Source organism: Anolis sagrei, chromosome 4 (genome assembly GCF_037176765.1).
Source record: "Anolis sagrei isolate rAnoSag1 chromosome 4, rAnoSag1.mat, whole genome shotgun sequence".
NCBI classification, from domain to species: domain Eukaryota; kingdom Metazoa; phylum Chordata; class Lepidosauria; order Squamata; family Dactyloidae; genus Anolis; species Anolis sagrei.
In genome coordinates this window covers 244,992,542-245,014,529 of record NC_090024.1, presented here as the reverse complement: position 1 = coordinate 245,014,529, position 21,988 = coordinate 244,992,542, and the positions used below count along the sequence as shown (strand labels likewise).

General features: G+C 45.0%; 1 protein-coding gene across 2 annotated transcripts in view; it reads right to left on the bottom strand.

Annotated features, from left to right (window-relative positions):
* Positions 1-6,690: 6,690 nt before the first annotated feature.
* Positions 6,691-21,988, bottom strand: part of LOC132772959 (protein-glutamine gamma-glutamyltransferase 2-like) — an 84,920-nt gene continuing 69,622 nt past the window's right edge. For both annotated transcript variants that reach the window (XM_060771808.2, XM_067468295.1), the window contains 3 exons: positions 13,722-13,882; positions 11,283-11,419; positions 6,691-8,501 (listed from right to left, as the gene is read on the bottom strand). In XM_060771808.2, the coding sequence (XP_060627791.2) occupies positions 8,345-8,501; positions 11,283-11,419; positions 13,722-13,882 (455 nt within the window). In that variant the 3' untranslated portion in view covers positions 6,691-8,344. The remainder of the gene's footprint in view (positions 8,502-11,282; positions 11,420-13,721; positions 13,883-21,988) is intronic.

Below are 21,988 nucleotides of genomic sequence, written 5' to 3'. Positions count from 1 at the left end.
ACTGAAAGAACTGACAATTGTGGAATTGGAATTTGAACTATGAGATTGTGAAACGCTGACCTTCAATGAGGTTTCTATTGATTATATTGCTTTTATTGGTATTATGGTTGTTTTTGCCTATAATAACTATTGTCGTCTGTTAATTGTTGTTATTGCTAGAATTGCTGTCTTGTTAATTGATGTTATTGTCCTTTGCTGTTATGTGATGCGGGCATCGAATTGTGCCTTGCTTTTGTAAGCCGCCCTGAGTCCCCCCCGGGGTGAGAAGGGCGGGGTAGAAGCAACCGAAATCCTCGTGGACAACAAGTTAAACATGAGCCAACAATGTGATGTGGCGGCAAAAAAAGCCAATGGGATTTTGGCCTGCATCAAGAGGAGCATAGTGTCTCGATCTAGGGAAGTCATGCTCCCCATGCTCTATTCTGCTTTGGTTAGACCACTTTACCTGGAATATTGTGTCCAATTCTGGGCACCACAATTCAAGAGAGATATTGACAAGCTGGAATGTGTCCAGAGGAGGGCGACTAAAATGATCCAGGGTCTGGAGAACAAGCCCTATGAGGAGCGGCTTAAGGAGCTGGGCATGTTCAGCCTGAAGAAGAGAAGGCTGAGAGGAGATATGATAGCCATGTATAAATATGTGAGAGGAAGCCACAGGGAGGAGGAGGGAGCAAGCTTGTTTTCTGCTTCCCTGGAGACTAGGACGCAATGGAACAATGGCTTCAAACTACAAGAGAGGAGATTCCATCTGAACATGAGGAAGAACTTCCTGACTGTGAGAGCCGTTCAGCAGTGGAACTCTCTGCCCCGGAGTGTGGTGGAGGCTCCTTCTTTGGAAGCTTTGAAACAGAGGCTGGATGGCCATCTGTCAGGGGTGATTTGAATGCAATATTCCTGCTTCTTGGCAGAATGGGGTTGGACTGGATGATGGCCCAGGAGGTCTCTTCCAACTCTTGGATTCTATGATTCTATGATTCTAAGCCCCTAGAATCATAGAATCCTAAAGTTGGAAGAGACCCGGTGGGCCATCCAGTCCAACTCCTTTCTGCCAAGAAGCAGGGAAATCGCATTCAAAGCACCCCTGACAGATGGCCATCCAGCCTCTGTTTAGAAACCTCCAAAGAAGGAGCCTCCAACACCACCACTCTATTTTTTGTGTGTCCAGATTCTCTAATGAGCTCGAAATGCACCTTTCAAGCTTTACTGACAGCATCACGATCTCATCATTAATGGAGAAATTGATTAATGACCATTAATGGGAAAAGATAAAAGAACCTGGGCGATCTGGACAGAGAAAAATAGACTCTTTATTCAGTGTTTCCATCATGAATTCCCATCCAAGTTAACTTCAGCCTTCCAAACAGTTTTGGCAAAAGATTAGGCATGAATATCACAGTAGAATAGATATATATATTATATATATACACACGTTTATCATAGACGTCCGCACACACATCAATGGAGCTCACATTACGACATTCCCAGCCAGGTTGGCTATTAGAAAGTAGTAACAATAGCAATAAAATAATAATAAAGGGTTGATGTATTGTCGAAGGCTTTCATGGCTGGAATCAATGGGTTGTTGTAGGTTTTTCCGGGCTATATGGCCATGTTCTAGAGGCATTTTCTTCTGACGTTTCACCTGCATCTATGGCAAGCATCCTCGGAGGTAACGAGGATGCTTGCCATAGATGCAGGTGAAACGTCAGGAGAAAATGCCTCTAGAACATGGCCATATAGCTTGGAAAAACCTAGAACAACCCAATAAAGGGTTGACTTTGCAATGTGAAAGAGAATGATCTAGGATCATGTTTAGAACCAATTATTTCTAATGATGTGTCTACACAGTAAAATTAATTAAGTCATGACTCAAAGCAACTGAATTATTGGAGTTGCATTTTAGTAAGGTTTTAACCCAAGAGGGTTGGTGCAAACTGCATCTCCCAGGAGTCAATACCATTGAGCCATGGCGGTTAAAGAGGTATCAAACTGCATTAAATGCACAGTATAGATGCCCCCCAAGAAAAGAGTTTGTGCTCCTCCTTGCATTTCCCAAACAAAGCACTAGAGGGAGAGAGAGAGTTGTATAAGACTTGTTTGCAGAATTGTGCTTTTGGGGTAAATCTTGCACTGTTTCCTGTTTTGGCTTTCAGTAAAGGCCCCGATCCATTTTTTGGTTGCCTCCTGAAATTGGGAGGGGAGATTTCTGTTTTCTCTCTGGGGCACCAAGAGATTCTTTTCTATTGGCCCATTGGGGGGGGGGGGGGATGTTCCCAGGCCTCCCTTTATGTCATTTTAGGCATTTAAGCTGTTTTACTCTAGAGGAGTAAAGCACTCACTTTGAGAAGGCTTCTTACTTGCTTCTACTCTAGAGGAGAGTTGCTTGGCTGCAGGCAGATATACGCTTTCTGGGCTTGCATGCCACACATGGCTCTTTCCAAAGCAGGGAGGCAAGTTCTCATTTTTACTCTAGAGGATGCACTTGGCTGCAGGTGGGCATGCGCACTTTCTGGGCTTTCACGCCACACACACATGCACTTTCTTTCCAAGGCAAGGAGGCAAGTTCTCATTGTTACTCTGGAGGAGGCACATGGCTGCAAGTAGGCATGCACACTTTCTGGACCTTCATGCCACACATACAAACACACACGTACACTCTTTTTCCAAGACAAGGAGGCAAGTTCTCATTCTTACTCTAGGGGAGGCACTTGGCTGCAGTTAGGCATGCTTTTGGGACCTCATGTGACACACAGACACACATTTTTTCCAAAGCAAGGGGGCAAGTTCTCATTCTTACTCTAGAGGAGGCACTTGGCTGAAGGTGGGGACGCGCACTTTCTGGGCTTTCACGCCACACACACATGCACTCTCCTTCCAAGGCAAGGAGGCAAGTTCTCATTCTTACTCTAGAGGAAGAGGAAGAATGAGAACTGCAGGTGGGCATGTGCACTTTCTGGGCTTTCACGCCACACACACATGCACTCTCCTTCCAAGGCAAGGAGGCATGTTCTCATTCTTACTCTAGAGGAGGCACTTGGCTGCAGGTGGGCATGCACACTTTCTGGGCCTTCACGCCACACACACATGCACTCTCTTTCCATGGCAAGGAGGCAAGTTCTCATTCTTACTCTAGAGGAAGAGGAAGAATGAGAACTGCAGGTGGGCATGTGCACTTTCTGGGCTTTCACGCCACACACACATGCACTCTCCTTCCAAGGCAAGGAGGCATGTTCTCATTCTTACTCTAGAGGAGGCACTTGGCTGCAGGTGGGCATGCACACTTTCTGGGCCTTCACGCCACACACACATGCACTCTCTTTCCAAGACACGGAGGCAAGTTCTCATTCTTACTCTAGAGCAGTGGTTCTCAACCTGGGGGTCAGGACCCCTGTGGGGATCTTGAGGGGAGTGTCAGAGTGCCAAAGACCACCAGAAAACACAGTATTTTCTGTTGGTCATGGGGGTTCTGTGTGGGAAGTTTGGCCCAATTCTATCGTTTCGTCCAGATCCATCATTGTTTGAGTTTTGCTCATTGATTGTTCTTTGATTGTAGGTGAACTATAAATCTCAGAGCCCTCGGTGGAGCAGTGAGTTAAACTGCTGAGCTGCTAAAACTTGTTGACTGAAAGGTGGTAGGTTCAAATCCGGGGAGTAGCATGAGCTTCTGCTGTCAGCCCTAGCTTCTGCCAACCTAGCAGTTCGAAAACATGCAAATGTGAGTAGATCACTAGGTAGTGCTCCAGCGGGAAGGTAATGGTGTTCCTTGCAGTCATGCTGGCCACATGACCTTGGAGGTGTCTACTGACAATGCCGGCTCTTCGGCTTAGAAATGGAGATGAGCACCAACCTGCAGAGTCGGACACGACTGGACTTAATGTCAGGGGAAAACCTTTACCTTTACTTATAAATCCCAGCAACTACAACTCCCAAATGTCAAGGTCTATTTTCCCCCAAACTCATCAGCATTCAAATTTGGGCGTATTGGCTATTTGTGCCAAATTTGGTACAGTAATGAAAATACATCCTGCATATCGGATATTTACATTACGATTCATAACAGTAGCAAAACGACAGTTATGAAGTAGCAACAAAAATAGTGTTATGGTTGGGGGTCACCACACCATGAGGAACTGTATTAAGGAGTCGTGGCATGAGGAAGGTTGAGAATCACTGCTCTAGAGGAGGCACTTGGCTGCAGGTGGGCACGTGTACTTTCTGGGCCTTCATGCCACACACATACACACACACACACTTTTTTCCATGGCAAGGAGGCAAGTTCTCATTCTTACTCTAGAGGAGGCACTTGGCTGCAGGTGGGCATACACACTTTCTGGGCCTTCACACCAGACACACATGCATTCTCTTTACAAGGTAAGGAAAAAGTTCTCATTCTTACTCTAGAGGAGGCACTCAGCTGCAGGCAGGCACACTCACATTCGGACCTGCATGCCCCCCCCCCACACAAACACACACACATATTTTTTTCCAAGGCAAGGAGGCAAGTTCTCATTCTTACTCTAGAAGAGGCACTTGGCTGAAGGTGGACACGCACACTTTCTGGGCCACACCACACACACATGCACTCTCTTTCCAAGGTAAGGAGGCAACTTCTCATTGTTACTCTAGAGGAGGCACTCGGCTGCAGGCAGGCACACTCACATTGTGGACCTGCATGCCCCACCCCCCAAACACACATATACTTTTTCCAAGGCAAGGAGGCAAGTTCTCATTCTTACTCTAGAGGAGGCACTTGGCTGCAGGTGAGCATGTGCACTTTCTGGGCCTTCATGCCACACACACACACTCTTTTACCAAGGCAAGGAGGCAAGTTCTCATTCTTTCTCTAGAGGAGGCACTTGGCTGCAGGTAGGCATGTGCACTTTCTGGTCCATGCCACACACACACACTTTTTCCATGGCAAGGAGGCAAGTTCTCATTGTTACTCTAGAGGAGGCACTTGGCTACAGGTGGGCATGCACACTTTCTGGGCCACACCACACACACATGCACTCTCTTTCCAAGGTAAGGAGGCAACTTCTCATTGTTACTCTAGAGGAGGCACTCAGCGGCAGGCAGGCACACTCACATTCTAAACCTGCATGCACCCCCCACAAACACACATATACTTTTTCCACAGCAAGTTCTAATTCTTACTCTAGAGTAGGCACTTGGCTGCAGGTGAGCATGTGCACTTTCTGGGCCTTCATGCCACACACACACCCACACACACATTTTTCCATGGCAAGGAGGCAAGTTCTCATTCTTACTCTAGAGGTGGCACTTGGCTGCAGGTAGGCACGCACACTTTCTGGGCCTTCATGCCACACACACACACACACACACTTTTTCCAAGGCAAGGAGGCAAGTTCTCATTCTTACTCTAGAGGAGGCACTTGGCTGCAGGCAGGCACACTCCCTTTCTGGACCTGCATGCCACACACACACACACACACACACATTTTTCCAAGGCAAGGAGGCAAGTTTTCATTCTTACTCTAGAGGAGGCACTCGGCATCAAGCAGACACGCACACTTTCTGGACATGCATGCCACACACACACACATTTTTTCCAAGGCAAGGAGGCAAGTTCTCATTCTTACTCTAGAGGTGGCACTTGGCTGCATGCAAGCACATTAACTTTCTGGGCTTGCACACCACACATACTTTCCAATGCAAGAAGGCAAGTTTACTCTAGAGGAGGTGCTCAGCTGCAGGCAAAACCAGGCTTTCTGAGTCTGTACATTACACACATACACACACACACTTTCCAAGGCAAAGAGGATGCTCACAAAAAGCAGGGAAGGAGCCAGGATTGAAACACATATACTTTTTTCAAGGCAAGTTCTAATTCTTACTCTAGAGGAGGCACTTGGCTGCAGGTGAGCATGTGTACTTTCTGGGCCTTCATGCCACACACACACACACACATTTTTCCATGGCAAGGAGGCAAGTTCTCATTCTTACTCTAGAGGAGGCACTCGGCAGCAAGCAGACACGCACACTTTCTGGGCCTTCATGACACACACACACTCTTTTCCCAAGGCAAGGAGGCAAGTTCTCATTCTTACTCTAGAGGTGGCACTTGGTTGCATGCAAGTGCACTAACTTTCTGGGCCTGTATGCCACACACACTTTCCAATGCAAGGAGGCAAGTTTACTCTAGAGGAGGTGCTCGGTTGCGGAGAAGACTGGGCTTTCTGGGCCTGTACATTATACACACACATACACACTTTCCAAGGCAAGGAGGCTGCTCACAAAAAGCAGGCAAGAAGCCGGAATTGACTAATGCTAGCTTTCATGTTGAGCTGATTTTTGTACCGGGAGTGGGCTTCCCGTTTCGTGCTCCCAAAGGTGCCGGAAGTAGCATCGGTAGCGAAGGAAATGGGATCCGCACAGAACTCTAATAATTTGGTGCGGCATCCGTGCTCTTTGACAGTGAAGGCTAAAGCTTCCAAATCCGTTCAGTCACCGGATTTTAGTCTGAACTTTTAAAAGTACCGTGCTGGACCTATTTGGGCAGCTTGGATCGTTATTTATGGTTTATTTAATTAATGTATATCCTGCCTTTCTCCCAGCAAAGAACCCCCAAGTCATTAAAAGAAAGCACAGCTTAATAAAAGAATCCCCATTAATACAACACTTCGTTATAAAAGAATAGAACGAGCAGTTCTGTTAAAAACACAAAGTGGAAACAGTATAAAGCACCTTTAATATATAATAAAAATATATATAAACACACAGCAAAAGATAATATTTGGACTAAAACCCGGAACAGATTCAACACCCCAAATGTAGGTGCCCTCAAGGTTTGTATTAAGTGGCTAGGGGTTTTATTACTCAGATAACCAATGGTGAGGAATGCTGGGATTTGTAGTCCAGCTATGTGGGTCTTATTACTCAGATAACCAATGGTGAAGAATGCTGGGATGTGTAGTCCAGCTATATCTGGAGGATCACATCTCTTGGGTGGAAAATCGTAATCTTCTATTTCTCGTTTTGTTCCTTACCAGAAAGAATAATGAACAATTGAGAGTTTTGCATAGTTTTGCATTGCTTTGTCCTATTAAGGCATATAATAAATGTAAATGTATAAAAATATTGTGTTGTAAAACAACCTTCAAGTTATTGTCGAAGGCTTTCATGGCCGGAATCACTGGATTGTTGTAGGTTTTTTCGGTCTATATGGCCATGTCTAGAGGCATTCTCTCCTGACGTTTCGCCTGCATCTATGGCAAGCATCCACAGAGGTAGTGAGGTCTGTTGGAACTAGGAAAAAGGGTTTATATATCTGTGGAATGACCAGGGTGGGACAAAGGACTCTTGTCTGCTGGAGCTAGGTGGGAATGTTTCAACTGACCACCTTGGTTTGATGGCCTGGTAGTGCCTGGGGCAATCTTTTGTTGAGAGGTGATTAGATGTCCCTGATTGTTTCCTCTCTGTTGTTTTGCTGTTGTAATTTTATAGTTTTTTAATACTGGTAGCCAGATTTTGTTCATTTTCATGGTTTTCTCCTTTCTGTTGAAATTGTCCACATTACAACAGTGCAACAACAGAGAGGAAACAAACATGGACATCTAATCACCTCTCAACAAAAGTTTGCTCCAGGCACTGTCAGGCCATTATATGCTAATCAAGGTGGTCAGTTGAAACATTCACACCTAGCTCCAGCAGACAAGAGTCCTTTGTCCCACCCTGGTCACTCCACAGATATATAAACCCTTTTTCCTAGTTCCAACAGACCTCACTACCTCTGAGGATTCTTGCCATAGATGCAGGCGAAACGTCAGGAGAGAATGCCTCTAGACCATGGTCATATAGCCCAAAAAAACCTACAACAACCCAACCTTCAAGTTATGTGACGAAGGTGTTTAGGGATGCATCTGCACTGTAAAATTAATGCAGTTTGACACCACTTTAAGTGTCATGGCTCCATGCTATGGAATCCTGGGAGCTGTCATGTGGAGTAAGGTATGATGGAGAAGGCTCAAGCCCTTGCCAAGCTACAACTCCCAGAAATCCATAACATTGAGCAATGAAAGTGATGTCAAACTGCATTCACTCAATGCTGAGTGTAGATGCATCCTATGAGAAATGAATTCAGGAAGATGGACACTCCTGCCAATGAGCCATATCAGTTTCCATGTCTAAACACCAGAAGGAGCATTCTGCATTGGAGGAGACTGAGTGATTTGCAACTCAGGACGTGTTGGGTTGGGCTTCAAGCGTCCATATCTGGAGGACTTCTCCTTGGGTCTCGGCTGCTCCTGGGATGTGTCCCTCTTGCTCTAAAGGGGAGGCTCATTGCAAAGGAGTGCGGCAAGGCAAACGGAGGCCGGCTTCTTCTTCACTTGGGCAAGGGGGCGATGATGACGTTCCGGTAGCCCTTCACCCCTTTCAGCTTGTCGCTTTCGAAGTCCACCACCAGCTTCCGCAAACCAGACTGCCGGGGAACGAAGTCCACCCTCACTTTGGCTTCTTCGCCTGGACTGATTGGGGAATCGCTGCAGAGAGACAGGTGAAAGGTTAGCCAATAGTCCAGAGGACGATCTTGACAGATTAGAGAGATGGGCCAAAACTAACAAAATGAAGTTCAACAGTGACAAATGCAAGATACTCCACTTTGGCAGAAAAAATGAAATACAAAGATACAGAATGGGGGATGATGCCTGGCTCGAGAGCAGGACGTGTGAAAAAGATCTTGGAGTCCTCGTGGACAACATGTTAAACATGAGCCAACAATGTGATGTGGCGGCAAAAAAGCCAATGGGATTTTGGCCTGCATCAAGAGGAGCATAGTGTCTAGATCTAGGGAAGTCATGCTACCCCTCTATTCTGCTCTGGTTAGACCACTTTACCTGGAATATTGTGTCCAATTTTGGGCACCACAATTCAAGAGAGAGATTGACAAGCTGGAATGTGTCCAGAGGAGGGCAACTAAAATGATCAAGGGTCTGGAGAACAAGCCCTATGAGGAGCGGCTTAGGGAACTGGGCATGTTTAGCCTGAAGAAGAGAAGGCTGAGAGGAGATATGATAGCCATGTATAAATATGTGAGAGGAAGCCACAGGGAGGAGGGAGCAAGCTTGTTTTCTGCTTCCTTGGAGACTAGGACGCAGTGGAACAATGGCTTCAAAGTACAAGAGAGGAGATTCCACCTGAACATTAGGAAGAACTTCCTGACTGTGAGAGCCGTTCAGCAGTGGAACTCTCTGCCCGAGTGTGGTGGAGGCTCCTTCTTTGGAAGCTTTTAAGCAGAGGCTGGATGGCCATCTGTCAGGGGTGCTTTGAATGCAATATTCCTGCTTTTTGGCAGAATGGGGTTGGACTGGAATGGGGTTACCCAGGAGGTCTCTTCCAACTCTTTGATTCTAGGATTCTATGATTCTACTCCAGAAACTTTGTTTTCGTGGTTGCCACAAATTAGGTTGAATAGGTTGAGACTTTATGAGATATTCATTGAAACACTAAAGCAAAATGTGCTAGAGCAGGATGTCCTTCCCACAAAGACAAAGTTTTTGCAGTTAATGAACCTTTTCCATGTTTTATGATAGAACCAATTAGGTTCAGATGGAATCTCCTTTCATAGAATCATAGACACAAAGAGTTGGAAGAGACCTCCTGGGCCACCCAGTCCAACCCCATTCTGCCAAGAAGCAGGAATATTGCATTCAAATCACCCTGAAAGATGGCCACCCAGCCTCTGCTTAAAAGCTTCCAAAGAAGGAGCTTCCACCACACTCCGAGGCAGAGAGTTCCACTGCTGAACGGCTCTCACAGTCATAGAATCCTAGAATCAAAGAGTTGGAAGAGACCTCATGGGCCATCCAGTCCAACCCCATTCTGTCAAGAAGCAGGAATATTGCATTCAAATCACCCCCGACAGATGGCCATCCAGCCTCTGTTTAAAAGCTTCCAAAGAAGGAGCCTCCACCACACTCCGGGGCAGAGAGTTCCACTGCTGAACGACTCTCACAGTCAGGAAGTTCTTCCTCATGTTCAGATGGAATCTCCTCTCTTGTAGTTTGAAGCCATTGTTCCCTTGCGTCCTAGTCTCCAAGGAAGCAGGAAACAAGCTTGCTCCCTCCTCCCTGTGGCTTCCTCTCACATATTTATATATGGCTATCATATCTCCTCTCAGCCTTCTCTTCTTCAGGTTAAACATGCCCAGCTCCTTAAGCCGCTCCTCATAGGGCTTGTTCTCCAGACCCTTGATCATTTTAGTCGCCCTCCTCTGGACACATTCGAGCTTGTCAATATCTTTCTTTGATTGTGGTGCCCAGAATTGGACACAATATTCCAAGTGTGGTCTAACCAAAGCGGAATAGAGCATGGGGAGCATGACTTCCCTGAATCTAGACACTAGGCTCCTCTTGATGCAGGCCAAAATCCCATTGGCTTTTTTTGCTGCCACATCACATTCCTGGCTCATGTTTAACTTGTTGTCCATGAGGACTACAAGATCTTTTTTACACGTCTTGCTCTTGAGCCAGGTGTCTCCCATTTTATGTCTTTGCATTTCGTTTTTCCTGCCAAAGTGGAGTATCTTACATTTGTCACTGTTGAACTTCATTGTGTTAGTTTTGGCCCTTCATCTCTCTAATCTGTCAAGATCGTTTTGAATCCTGCTCCTGTCCTCTGGAGTCTTGGCTTTTCCATTGAAGAACAAGAGCAAAATGTGCTAGAGCAGGATGTCCTTCCCGCAAAGACAAAGTTTTTGCAGTTTAATGAACTTTTTCCATGTTTTATGTTAGAACCAATTAAGCTCAGATGGAATCTCCTTTCTTGCAATGGCTTCAAACTACAAGAAAGGAGATTCCATCTGAACATGAGGAAGAACGTCCTGACTGTGAGAGCCGTTCAGCAGTGGAACTCTCTGCCCTGGAGTGTGGTGGAGGCTCCTTCTTTGGAGATTTTTAAACAGAGACTAGATGGCCATCTGTCAGGGGTGATCTGAATGCAACATTCCTGCTTCTTGGCAGAATGGGGTTGGACTGGATGGCCCATGAGGTCTCTTCCAACTCTTTGATTCTAGGAAACATCATTTATATAACCCAGGAACAAAAATAATGTTACATAGTATGATCAGATCTGCAAAAATTAAATCCAAAATTTGAAGGGTCCTCTGTACGAATTACAAATCCCCCGACTGCATCACATGGAGCCCTGGCAAGGAAACTACAATCCTCGTGCAACCTGAAAGCACTGTTTAAGAAGAGAAGAGAAGAGAAGAGAAGAGAAGAGAAGAGAAGAGAAGAGAAGAGAAGAGAAGAGAAGACACCTACATCTCCTGGATCTTCTGTCCATCTGTGAGTCCGGCCCCTTCCACGGTGAAGACGCAGCCAGAGAGAGGGGTGGGCAGCGGGTTGGTCAGTGTCAATTCAGCCACCAGCTTCCGCTTCTGCATCGGCTCCCCCAGGACCTGCGTTTGCAAGGGAGAAGTTGCAATGAGGGTAAAAGAACTTGGAAGAACTTTGGACAAGGAGGAAATACAGTCATCCCTCCTGGTTCACAGGGATTAAAGGCTCAGGACGTGTGTGAATGTGCTTCCCAAACACTGGTGCCACAGAAGTTCATGGGATCACCATTAGTTGCTACAAGGTCCACCTATTCTGTCCCCCAAGCTAATTCTTGAAGGTGTTCTCATCTCACCACAGGGAATTTGTTTTATACTAGCTGTACCTGCCACGTGTTGCTGTGGCCAACCTTCCCTCCCTCTTTCTCTCCTTCTTTCCCTCCTTCCTTCGCTCCCTCTTTCCTTCCTTCCTTCCTTCCTTCCTTCCTTCCTTCCTTCCTTCCTTCCTTCCTTCCTTCCTTCCTCCCTCCCTCCCTCCCTTCCTTCCTTCCTTCCTTCCTTCCTTCCCTCCCTCCTTCTTTCTCTCCTTTTTTCCCTCCTTCCTTCACTCCCTCTTTCCTTCCTTCCTTCCTTCCTTCCTTCCTTCCTTCCGTCCTTCCTTCCTTCCTTCCCTTTTTTTCCCTTCTCCCCTTCCTTCTCTACCTCTTTCCTTCCCCCTTTTTCTTTTCCTCCCTCTTTTTCTCCTTTCTTCCTTCTCTACCTCTTTCCTTCCTTCCTTCGCTTTTTGCTTCTATCCATACCTCTGTCTTTCCTTCCTTCCTCTTTCTCTCCTTTCTTCCTTCTCTACCTCTTTCCTTCCTTTGCTTTTTGCTTCCATGCTTCCTTCTCTCTTTCCTTCCCTCCCTCTTTCTCTCTTTCTTCCTTCTCTACCTCTTTCTTTCCTTTCCCCTTTTTCTTTTCATCCCTCTTTTTCTCCTTTCTTCCTTCTCTACCTCTTTCCTTCCTTTCTTCACTTTTTGCTTCTATCCATACTTCTGTCTTTCCTTCTTTCCTTCCCTCCCTCTTTCTCTCTTTCTTCCTTCTCTACCTCTTTCTTTCCTTTCCCCTTTTTCTTTTCATCCCTCTTATTCTCCTTTCTTCCTTCTCTACCTCCTTCTTTCCTTCCTTCCTTCCTTCGCTTTTTGCTTCTATCCATACTTCTGTCTTTCCTTCTTTCATTCCCTCCTTCTTTCTCTCCTTTCTTCCTTCTCTACTTTTTTTTTCTTTCCTTCCCCCTATTTCTTTTCATTCCTCTTTTTCTCCTTTCTTCCTTCTCTACCTCTTTCCTTCCTTTCTTCACTTTTTGCTTCTATCCATACTTTTGTCTTTCCTTCTTTCCTTCCCTCCCTCTTTCTCTCCTTTCTTCCTTCTCTACCTCTTTCTTTCCTTCCCCTTATTTCTTTTCACCCCTCTTTTTCTCCTTTCTTCCTTCTCTACCTCTTTCCTCCCTTCCTTCGCTTTTTGCTTCTATCCATACTTTTGTCTTTCCTTCTTTCCTTCCCTACCTCTTTCTCGCCTTTCTTCCTTCTCTACCTCTTTCTTTCCTTCCCCCTTTTTCTTCTCATCCCTCTTATTCTCCTTTCTTCCTTCTCTACCTCTTTCCTTCCTTCCTTTGCTTTCTGCTTCTATCCATACTTCTGTCTTTCCTTCTTTCCTTCCCTCCCTCTTTCTCTCCTTTCTTATTTCTCTACCTCTTTCTTTCCTTCCCCCTATTTCTTTTCATCCCTCTTTTTCTCCTTTCTTCCTTCTCTACCTCTTTCATTCCTTCCTTTGCTTTTTGCTTCTATCCATACTTCTATCTTTCCTTCTTTCATTCCTTCCCTCTTTCTCTCCTTTCTTTCTTCTCTACCTCTTTCTTTCCTTCCCCCTATTTCTTTTCATCCCTCTTTTTCTCCTTTCTTCCTTCTCTACCTCTTTCCTTCCTTCCTTCGCTTTTTGCTTCTATCCATACTTCTGTCTTTCCTTCCTTCCCTCTTTCTCTCCTTTCTTCCTTCTCTACCTCTTTTTTCTTTCCCCCTATTTCTTTTCATCCCTCTTTTTCTACTTTCTTCCTTCTCTACCTCTTTCCTTCCTTCCTTCACTTTTTTGCTTCAATGCTTCCTTCTCTCTTTCCTTCTTTCTTTTCCTCCTCCTTTCTCTTCTTTCCATCTGAACATTAGGAAGAACTTCCTGACTGTGAGAGCTGTTCAGCAGTGGAACTCTCTGTCCCGGAATGTGGTATAGGCTCCTTCTTTGGAGGCTTTGAAACAGAGGCTGGATGGCCATCTGTTGGGGGTGCTTTGAATGCAATTTTCCTGCTTCTTGGCTGATTGGGGCCCATGAGGTCTCTTCCAAATCTATGATTCTATGTTCCCTCTTAGGATGAGCAAGAGCTCGGGGTGATCCTTACCCTGACTTTGATATCCGGGTTCTTGACGTAGATGTTCCGGACCCCGAGGACTGATTCCTGGGTGTCGAGGTCCACAAGGAGGGCCATCACCTTGATCATGTTGTCCTGAGTCAAGCAGTGGCCGTACTTCTCATAGAGGATGCGCAAAGGGACGGTCCGCTCTGGAAAAAAGAGAAAACCAGGTCAGGAGGGTGGACAGTGGTGGTGCAACTCAGGGTAGCTTTCACCTTGCTCCAGACACCACAACACCAAAGCTGTAGGTTTCGTAGTTTATTGAGAAAAAGGCAAAATCGAAACAAAGTATAAGAAATGCAAAAGTTCCATAGGCAAGACAAAGGCTTAAATGCAAAGACAAAGTTCCCAAGATCCAAAGGCAAAAACATGAAGCACAATCCTTTGGCAATGGTCAAACAAGAGTCCATGGAAAACAGTTGAAAACAAGACCCAAATCCAGATTCAGGAAGCTAGAAGTGTGTTGCTAAAAGCCAAAGTTAATCCGCAAAAGTTTTCATGGAAAGAGCTACGTTGAACTGACAACCCCTGCTTGTCAGCTACAAAGCTAAATACCCTTTGCAGACATGAACGCATTGCGCTGACCTTTGGCACCCTTGGCTTCTCGCTTGCTAGTCAAGTGAGTGCTTCTCCGGAGCCTTAATTGCAGACGATGTTTTCTGCTCATTAATTCATTATCTTCAAGGCTCTGCAACCCCTTATCTTGGTCCAGCTGGACCGGATCACTGTGGGAAGGCAAAGATGTCTCCACCTGGCCATGTGGGATTTCACTCTTGTTATCAGTCTCACTAACATTCCTTTCCCCTTGCGGATTCTCCTTCAGCAGCCCCACCATCAGCCCTGTCTGAAGCATGTACAGAAATCTGTAACCCATCAGCCTCCTCATTATCTTGTAGGAATTCTGGCTCGGAAGGCCCACAGAACTCAGTTTCAGACTCAGATTCAAGCTGAGTCACAACAAGTGGCAACATTGGACTTCCAAAGCTAGATATCCCAACCAAGTGCAATCGTAGAAGCAGATAAGAAATGGGAAAGCCCAGTAACCATTTTGATGCATTTTAATATGTTAATGTTCAATGGTTTTAATGACACAATTATTGTTTTATTCACATTTTTCCAATGATATTTTAATGTATTTACATTCTTTAATTTCAAAAGGACCAAGGTAGTGACATCTCCAGCTCATCCCCTGTTTGGGTATCAGCCAGCACGTCAACGACTTAAATCTAGAAATAGTTTTCTTAGATCTACAGAGACACTCACTGGAACACCTCAGCAAGCGAGAGTTCAAAAGTGGCAGGCTCAAACCCAGCACCCCAATCCTTGGGTGATACCAGATGAGAGACTCCCCCTTGGGCATACAGAAGACTGGGCGACTCGGAAGGCGCCGAACAGACTGCGCTCTGGCACCACGAGATGCAGAGCCAACCTTCAGAAATGGGGCCACAAAGTGGAATCCACGACATGCGAGTGCGGAGAAGAGCAAACCACTGACCACCTGCTGCAATGAACCCTGAGCCCTGCCACATGCACAAGGGAGGACCTTCTTGCGGCAACACCAGAGGCACTCCAAGTGGCCAGCTACTGGTCAAAGGACATTTAATCAACTACCAAGCTTGCAAAATTGGTGGGTTTTTTATCCGTTTGTTTGTTTTGTTCTGTTAGAAATGTAATACAATGGTCTGGTTGCTGATGGCACGATAAATGAAATTAAAAAAATTCAAAAGTAAGATAATAATTTCAAGAGCAACATAAAAAAATGACTAAATAAAATAAGTTTAGTTGTCCTCCATGAATTTCCCACTCAAAACATATTTTCTACTCACGAAAAGCAGGGGTTTAAAACATGTTTATGTTCTTTAATGCTTGGAAATTGAGCATTAAAGAATCTAGATCTAGGGAAGTAATGCTACCCCTCTATTCTGCCTTGGTTAGACCACATCTGGAATATTGTGTCCAATTCTGGGCACCACAATTCAAGAGAGACGTTGACAAGCTGGATTGTGTCCAGAGGAGGGCGACTAAAATGATCAAGGGCCTGGAGAACAAGCCCTATGAGGAGTGGCTTAAGGAGCTGGGCATGTTTAGCCTGAAGAAGAGAAGGCTGAGAGGAGACATGATAGCCATGTATAAATATGTGAGAGGAAGCCACAGAGAGGAGGGAGCAAGCTTGTTTTCTGCTTCCCTGGAGACTAGGACGCAATGGAGCAATGGCTTCAAACTACAAGAGAGGAGATTCCACCTGAACATGAGGAAGAACTTCCTGACTGTGAGAGCCGTTCAGCAGTGGAACTCTCTGCCCCGGAGTGTGGTGGAGGCTCCTTCTTTGGAAGCTTTGAAACAGAGGCTGGATGGCCATCTGTCAGGGGTGATTTGAATGCAATATTCCTCCTTCTTGGCAGAATGGGGGTGGACTGGATGGCCCATGAGGTCTCTCCCAACTCTTTGATTCTATGATTCTATGAAAACTGCACACTCTTGCAAAGGAGAGATAAACGCCACAGCATTATTCTTTCTTATCTGCATGAATAAATATACCTAAAGATCTCCATCCCTACTCTTTTGCGGACATGGATTTGGTGGCGTGTCTTTTGCAAATTTTGCAGGTGGCTGGCAATTTTCCAAGTAAAATACATTTCAAGGGAGTCAAGCGAAGGCTGTTCTCATAAAAGGTCCTCGTGGCACCTAAAACTCTTGAGCACCATCAAAAATAGCTCAGCGGGAAGAGAGAGCAGTGGGTCAACACGAATTGGATTCTTTCCCAGAAGAGGAAAGAAATCCATGCCAGGTCTATATGAGGAGAGGCATGCACGGCACGAAGGAAAGAGGGAAAGAAGGAAAGAGAAGACATGTATCTTATTGTCGAAGGCTTTCATGGCAGGAATCACTGGGTTGTTGTAGGTTTTTCCGGGTTATATGGCCATCTTCTAGAGGTATTTTCTCCTGACGTTTCGCCTGCATCTATGGCAAGTGTCCTCAGAGGTAGTGGATGCTTGCCATAGATGCAGGCGAAACATTAGGAGAAAATGCCTCTAGAACATGGCCATATAACCTGGAAAAACCTACAACAACCCATGTATCTTAGTTTCTTTGGTGGTATATCCCCACTGAGGAATGAATGAACTACAAGAGAGGAGATTCCATCTGAACATGAGGAAGAACTTCTTGACTGTGAGAGCCGTTCAGCAGTGGAACTCTCTGCCCCGGAGTGTGGTGGAGGCTCCTTCTTTGGAAGCTTTTAAACAGAGGCTGGATGGCCATCTGTCAGGGGTGCTTTGGATGCAATATTCCTGCTTCTTGGCAGAATGGGGTTGGACTGGATGGCCCACAAGATCTCTTCCAACTCTAGGATTCTATGATTCTATGATGCCATTTCAAATGCAATGGCTCATATCTATGGAATCGTGGGATTTGAAGTTTGCTGAATCACCAGCCCTCTTTGGGAGATACATAGTTTTACATATTTCACAAAGGCTTTAAACTACAACTCTTCAGACAACGAATTATATCCAATGGTGTAGCAAACTGGTGCCTTGTATGCAATCATCCAAGGCATTCAAGAGCCGTTTATCAGTGGAACTCTCTGCCCCGGGGTGTGGTGGAGGCTCCTTCTTTGGAGGCTTTTAAACAGAGGCTAGATGGCCATCTGTCAGGGGTGATTTGAATGCAATATTCCTGCTTCTTGGCAGAATGGGGTTGGATTGGATGACCCATGAGGTCACTTCCAACTCTTTGATTCTATGAGTCTATGATTCATGGATAACAATGTTGACATGGATGGGACCTAATTGCAAAATCAAGATTTGCTTTTGGGATTTTTGCTTTTGGAATATTTTGAAGCCATGAATGGTTGTATCCATAGATGTGGAATCCATGGATACAACGATATAGCAACATGCATTGTATTGTGCATTGTGTATTGCAATGGTCAACTAACCATAGAAATACACAGCATACAATACAACACACAACTGTGCATTGAGCAATGGTACTGTCATTGGCAGGTATTGTGCATTCTTGTGATTCTACAGTGGTTTGAATTATTATTATTATTATTATTATTATTATTATTATTATTTACTGACACAAAAACACAGTATGTCACGGCAAACGAGATCTATATGCTGGATTTCGTATCACAAAATCTCAAGTCGAACACTTCCCAAGTGTCTAGAACTGTGTGATTTATTATTATTATTATTATTATTATTATTATTATTATTATTATTATTATTTGAAACCCAACAAGATGAGTCTACAGCAGACACTCTGCTGGTTGTTGTAATGGATCACACGTCGGATACTTCCCAAGTGTCTAGGACTGTGTCATGTATCGACGAATGATGTGTGCAGATCCCAGTAAGGTGGCCTTCTGTAGCTGGCAGATGGTAATCTTGTCAGCGCTGATTGTGTTTAAGTGCAGGCCAAGGTCTTTAGGCACTGCACCCAGTGTGCTGATTACTACTGGGATCACTTTTACTGGTTTGTGCCAGAGTCTTTGCACATCTTGAAATCCTCATATTGTATCAGCTTTTCCGTTGTTTCTCGTTAATCCTGCTGTCACCTATTATTATTATTATTATTATTATTATATTTATTATCATATATAACAATATAGCAACATGCATTGTATTGTGCACTGTGTATTGCAATGGTCAGTTGACTATTGCAATACACAGTGTACAACACAATGTACAACTGCGCATTGAGCAATGGCACTGAGTCATTGGGAGTTGTGCATTCTTATAATTCAAACATTGGGTTTGAATTATATTTATAATAATAATAATAGCAATATAGCAACATGCATTGTGTCGTGCACTGTATTTTGCAGTAGTCAACTGACTATTGCAACACACAGTGCACAAAACAATGCACAACTGTGCATTGAGAAATGGCACTGAGTCATTGGCAGGTGTTGGGCATTCTTGAGATTCTACATGGGGTTTGAATTATTATTTTTATTATATTTATAATCATAATAACAATATAGCAACATGCATTGTATGTGCACTGTGTATTGCAGTGGTCAACTGACTATTGCAACACACAGTGCACAAAACAATGCACAACTGTGCATTGAGAAATGGCACTGAGTCATTGGCAGGTGTTGGGCATTCTTGAGATTCTACATGAGATTTGAATTATTATTATTATAATATTATATTTATAATAATAATAATGATAGAGCAACATGCATTGTATTGTGCACTGTGTATTGCAATGGTCAACTGACCATTGCAATACACAATGCACAATACAATGCAAAACTGTGCATTGAGAAATGGCACCCAGTCATTGGCAGGTGTTGTGGTTCTAAACAGGATTTCAATTACTGTTGTTGTTGTTGTTATATTTATTCATATCCCACTTTATCTCCCCAAAGGGGACTCAAAATTCCGGCATAACATTATCTTCTTGTTCAGACATTTGTGCCATTCTGCAAAAAAAGGCTGAATTGCAACTGAAGTCTGGAAGATTCCTTATTCAGGATAAAGTTGTGGGTATCCTCTCTTTTGCACCACAAACTCTTTCATTGTGAATCAATCCAGATGTACAAAGGACAGGCCGAGCCTTTGATGGACACCCGATAGCTTTGATGGACAGCACATGTTGGGAACCCAAACAGAGGAACAACAATGGAAAAGCAGCTGAGAAAACAAGAATAGAAGCAACAAAAGCTTTGGAGACACAAACCAGCAAGAGCAGAGGCATAAAAGGGAAACAGCAGACAGTAAGAGCAGCCAAGAATTTTGTGATCCGTAAGGATTTTGCATTCTGATTCCAGGCATTTCTGGATGAGGCTAAAGGACTATAAACTCCTAGAGTTGGAAGGAACCCCAAAGGCCATCCAGTCCAACCTCCTTCTGCCATCCAAATCCTCCTAACAGGCAACTATCCTGCTTCTATTTCAAAGAAAAGAAAAGAAGACTCCACAAATTGTTCCTGCCTTCTTGTGTTGTTGTAGTAACAAAATGAAGTTCAACAGTGACAAATGCAAGATACTCCACTTATGCAGAAAAAAACGAAATGCAAAGAGACAGGATGGGGGACGATGAGGCCTGGCTCGAGAGCAGTACGTGTGAAAAAGATCTTGGCATCTTCGTGGACAACAAGTTAAACATGAGCCAACAATGTGATCTGGCGGCAAAAAAAAGCCAATGGGATTTTGTCCTGCATCAAGAGGAGTAAAGTGTCTAGAACTAGGGAAGTCATGTTCCCCATGCTCTATTCCGCTTCGGTTAGACCACACTTGGAATATTGTGTCCAATACTGGGCACCACAATTCAAGAGAGATATTGACAAGCTGGAATGTGTCCAGAGGAGGGCGACTAAAAGGATCAAGGGTCTGGAGAACAAGCCCTATGAGGAGCGGCTTAAGGAGCTGGGCATGTTTAGCCTGAAGAAGAGAAGGCTGAGAGGAGATATGATAGCCATGTATAAATATGTGAGGGGAAGCCACAGGGAGGAGGGAGCAAGCTTGTTTTCTGCTTCCCTGGAGACTAGGACGCAATGGAACAATGGTTTCAAACTACAAGAGAGGAGATTCCATCTGAACATTAGGAAGAACTTCCTGACTGTGAGAGCGGTTCAGCAGTGGAACTCTCTGCCCCGGAGTGTGGTGGAGGCTCCTTCTTTGGAAGCTTTTAAGCAGAGGCTGGATGGCCATCTGTCAGGGGTGATTTGAATGCAACATTCCTGCTTCTTGGCAGAATGGGGTTGGACTGGATGGCCCAGGAGGTCTCTTCCAACTCTTTGATTCTATGGTTAATTATTAAGAGCATTTTATCCCATCCTTCTCGCCTCCAAAGAGGGACTCAGGACGGCTTACAGAAGGCACCATTTGGTGCCAAACAATACTGGAACAATACTGGCATAACACTGGAATAATAGGCTGGAACTGGTGCAATGAGCTAAATGTAATAACTCCGAGAAGATGTCCATCTGAGATCTGCAGAGGTTGCATTGCTGGGATGGCACAGACATTTCCAGGCTTCTGCGGCTTCTCTGCTGGACCTTTCATGGCCAAGCAAACCACTGAGGGAAACTCTGCGGCCATGCAAATCGGCATTCATTATGAAAGCCTCCTAGACCAGGCTCTGGAATGAGGTTTCCTTCTCCTGCCAAACAGCTACATTCCTGCCCTCTCCATCTCCACGCAGCCTGGAATTTTCCACTCTCGGCTCAGCGATGCTAAGCTGTCTGCGGTTTGCTTTGGCATGGTTTGGCATTCCTCTCCGAACAGCCACTCTGCTCCCGCGTCCTCAGATTGAGGCACTTATTCACCTGCCAGGCCTCCTCCTCTCTCTACTAATGGTTTAAGGGCACTTAGCCTGGTATAAACCAGAGCAGTGCTTATGGGCCGAATCTGGAGCCATTGTCCAGGTGGCATGGGACCACATCTAGGCAACTGGGGCTGTCACCTCCTGATGGCGGTAGCGTCCATCTGAACAACGATTTAGTCCAAGTGAAACTGGATCCATTCCAGCCCCCTTCTGCCAGCCAGAAGGACACAATCCAAGCCCTCCTGATAGATAGCCATCTATCCTCTGTTCAAAAACTGACACAGAAGGAGACTTCACCAGATGCCCAGGCAGTGGAAGATTCCTCTTTCAAACAGCTCAAACCATCAAAATGTCCTGTCCTTCCTAATCTTTAGATGGAATCTCTTCCTCTTCACTGCTCTGTTGTGTCCTAGTCTTCGGAGCAGCAGAAGATAAGCTTGCTGGGTCCTTAAAGTGACATATTTTCCAATGGGTTGTTGTAGGTTTTTCGGGCTATATGACCATGGTCTAGAGGCATTCTCTCCTGATGTTTCGCCTGCATCTCTGGCAAGCATCCTCAGAGGTAGTGAGGTCTGCTGGAACTAAGAAAGTGGGTTTATATATCTGTGGACTGACCACGGTGGGACAAAGGACTCTTGTCTGCTGGAGCTAGGTGTGAATGTTTCAACTTACCACCTTGATTAGCATGTAATGGCCCGACAGTGCCTGGAGCAAACTTTTGTTGAGAGGTGATTAGATGTCCTTGTTTGTTTTCTCTCTGTTGTTGTGCTGTTTTAATTTAATGTATTGTCGAAGGCTTTCATGGCTGGAATCACTGGGTTGTTGTAGGTTTCTTCAGGCTATATGGCCATGGTCTAGAGGCATTCTCTCCTGACGTTTCGCCTGCATCTATGGCAAGCATCCTCAGAGGTAGTGAGGTCTGTAGGAACTAAGAAAGTGGGTTTATATATCTGTGGAAAGACCAGGTGG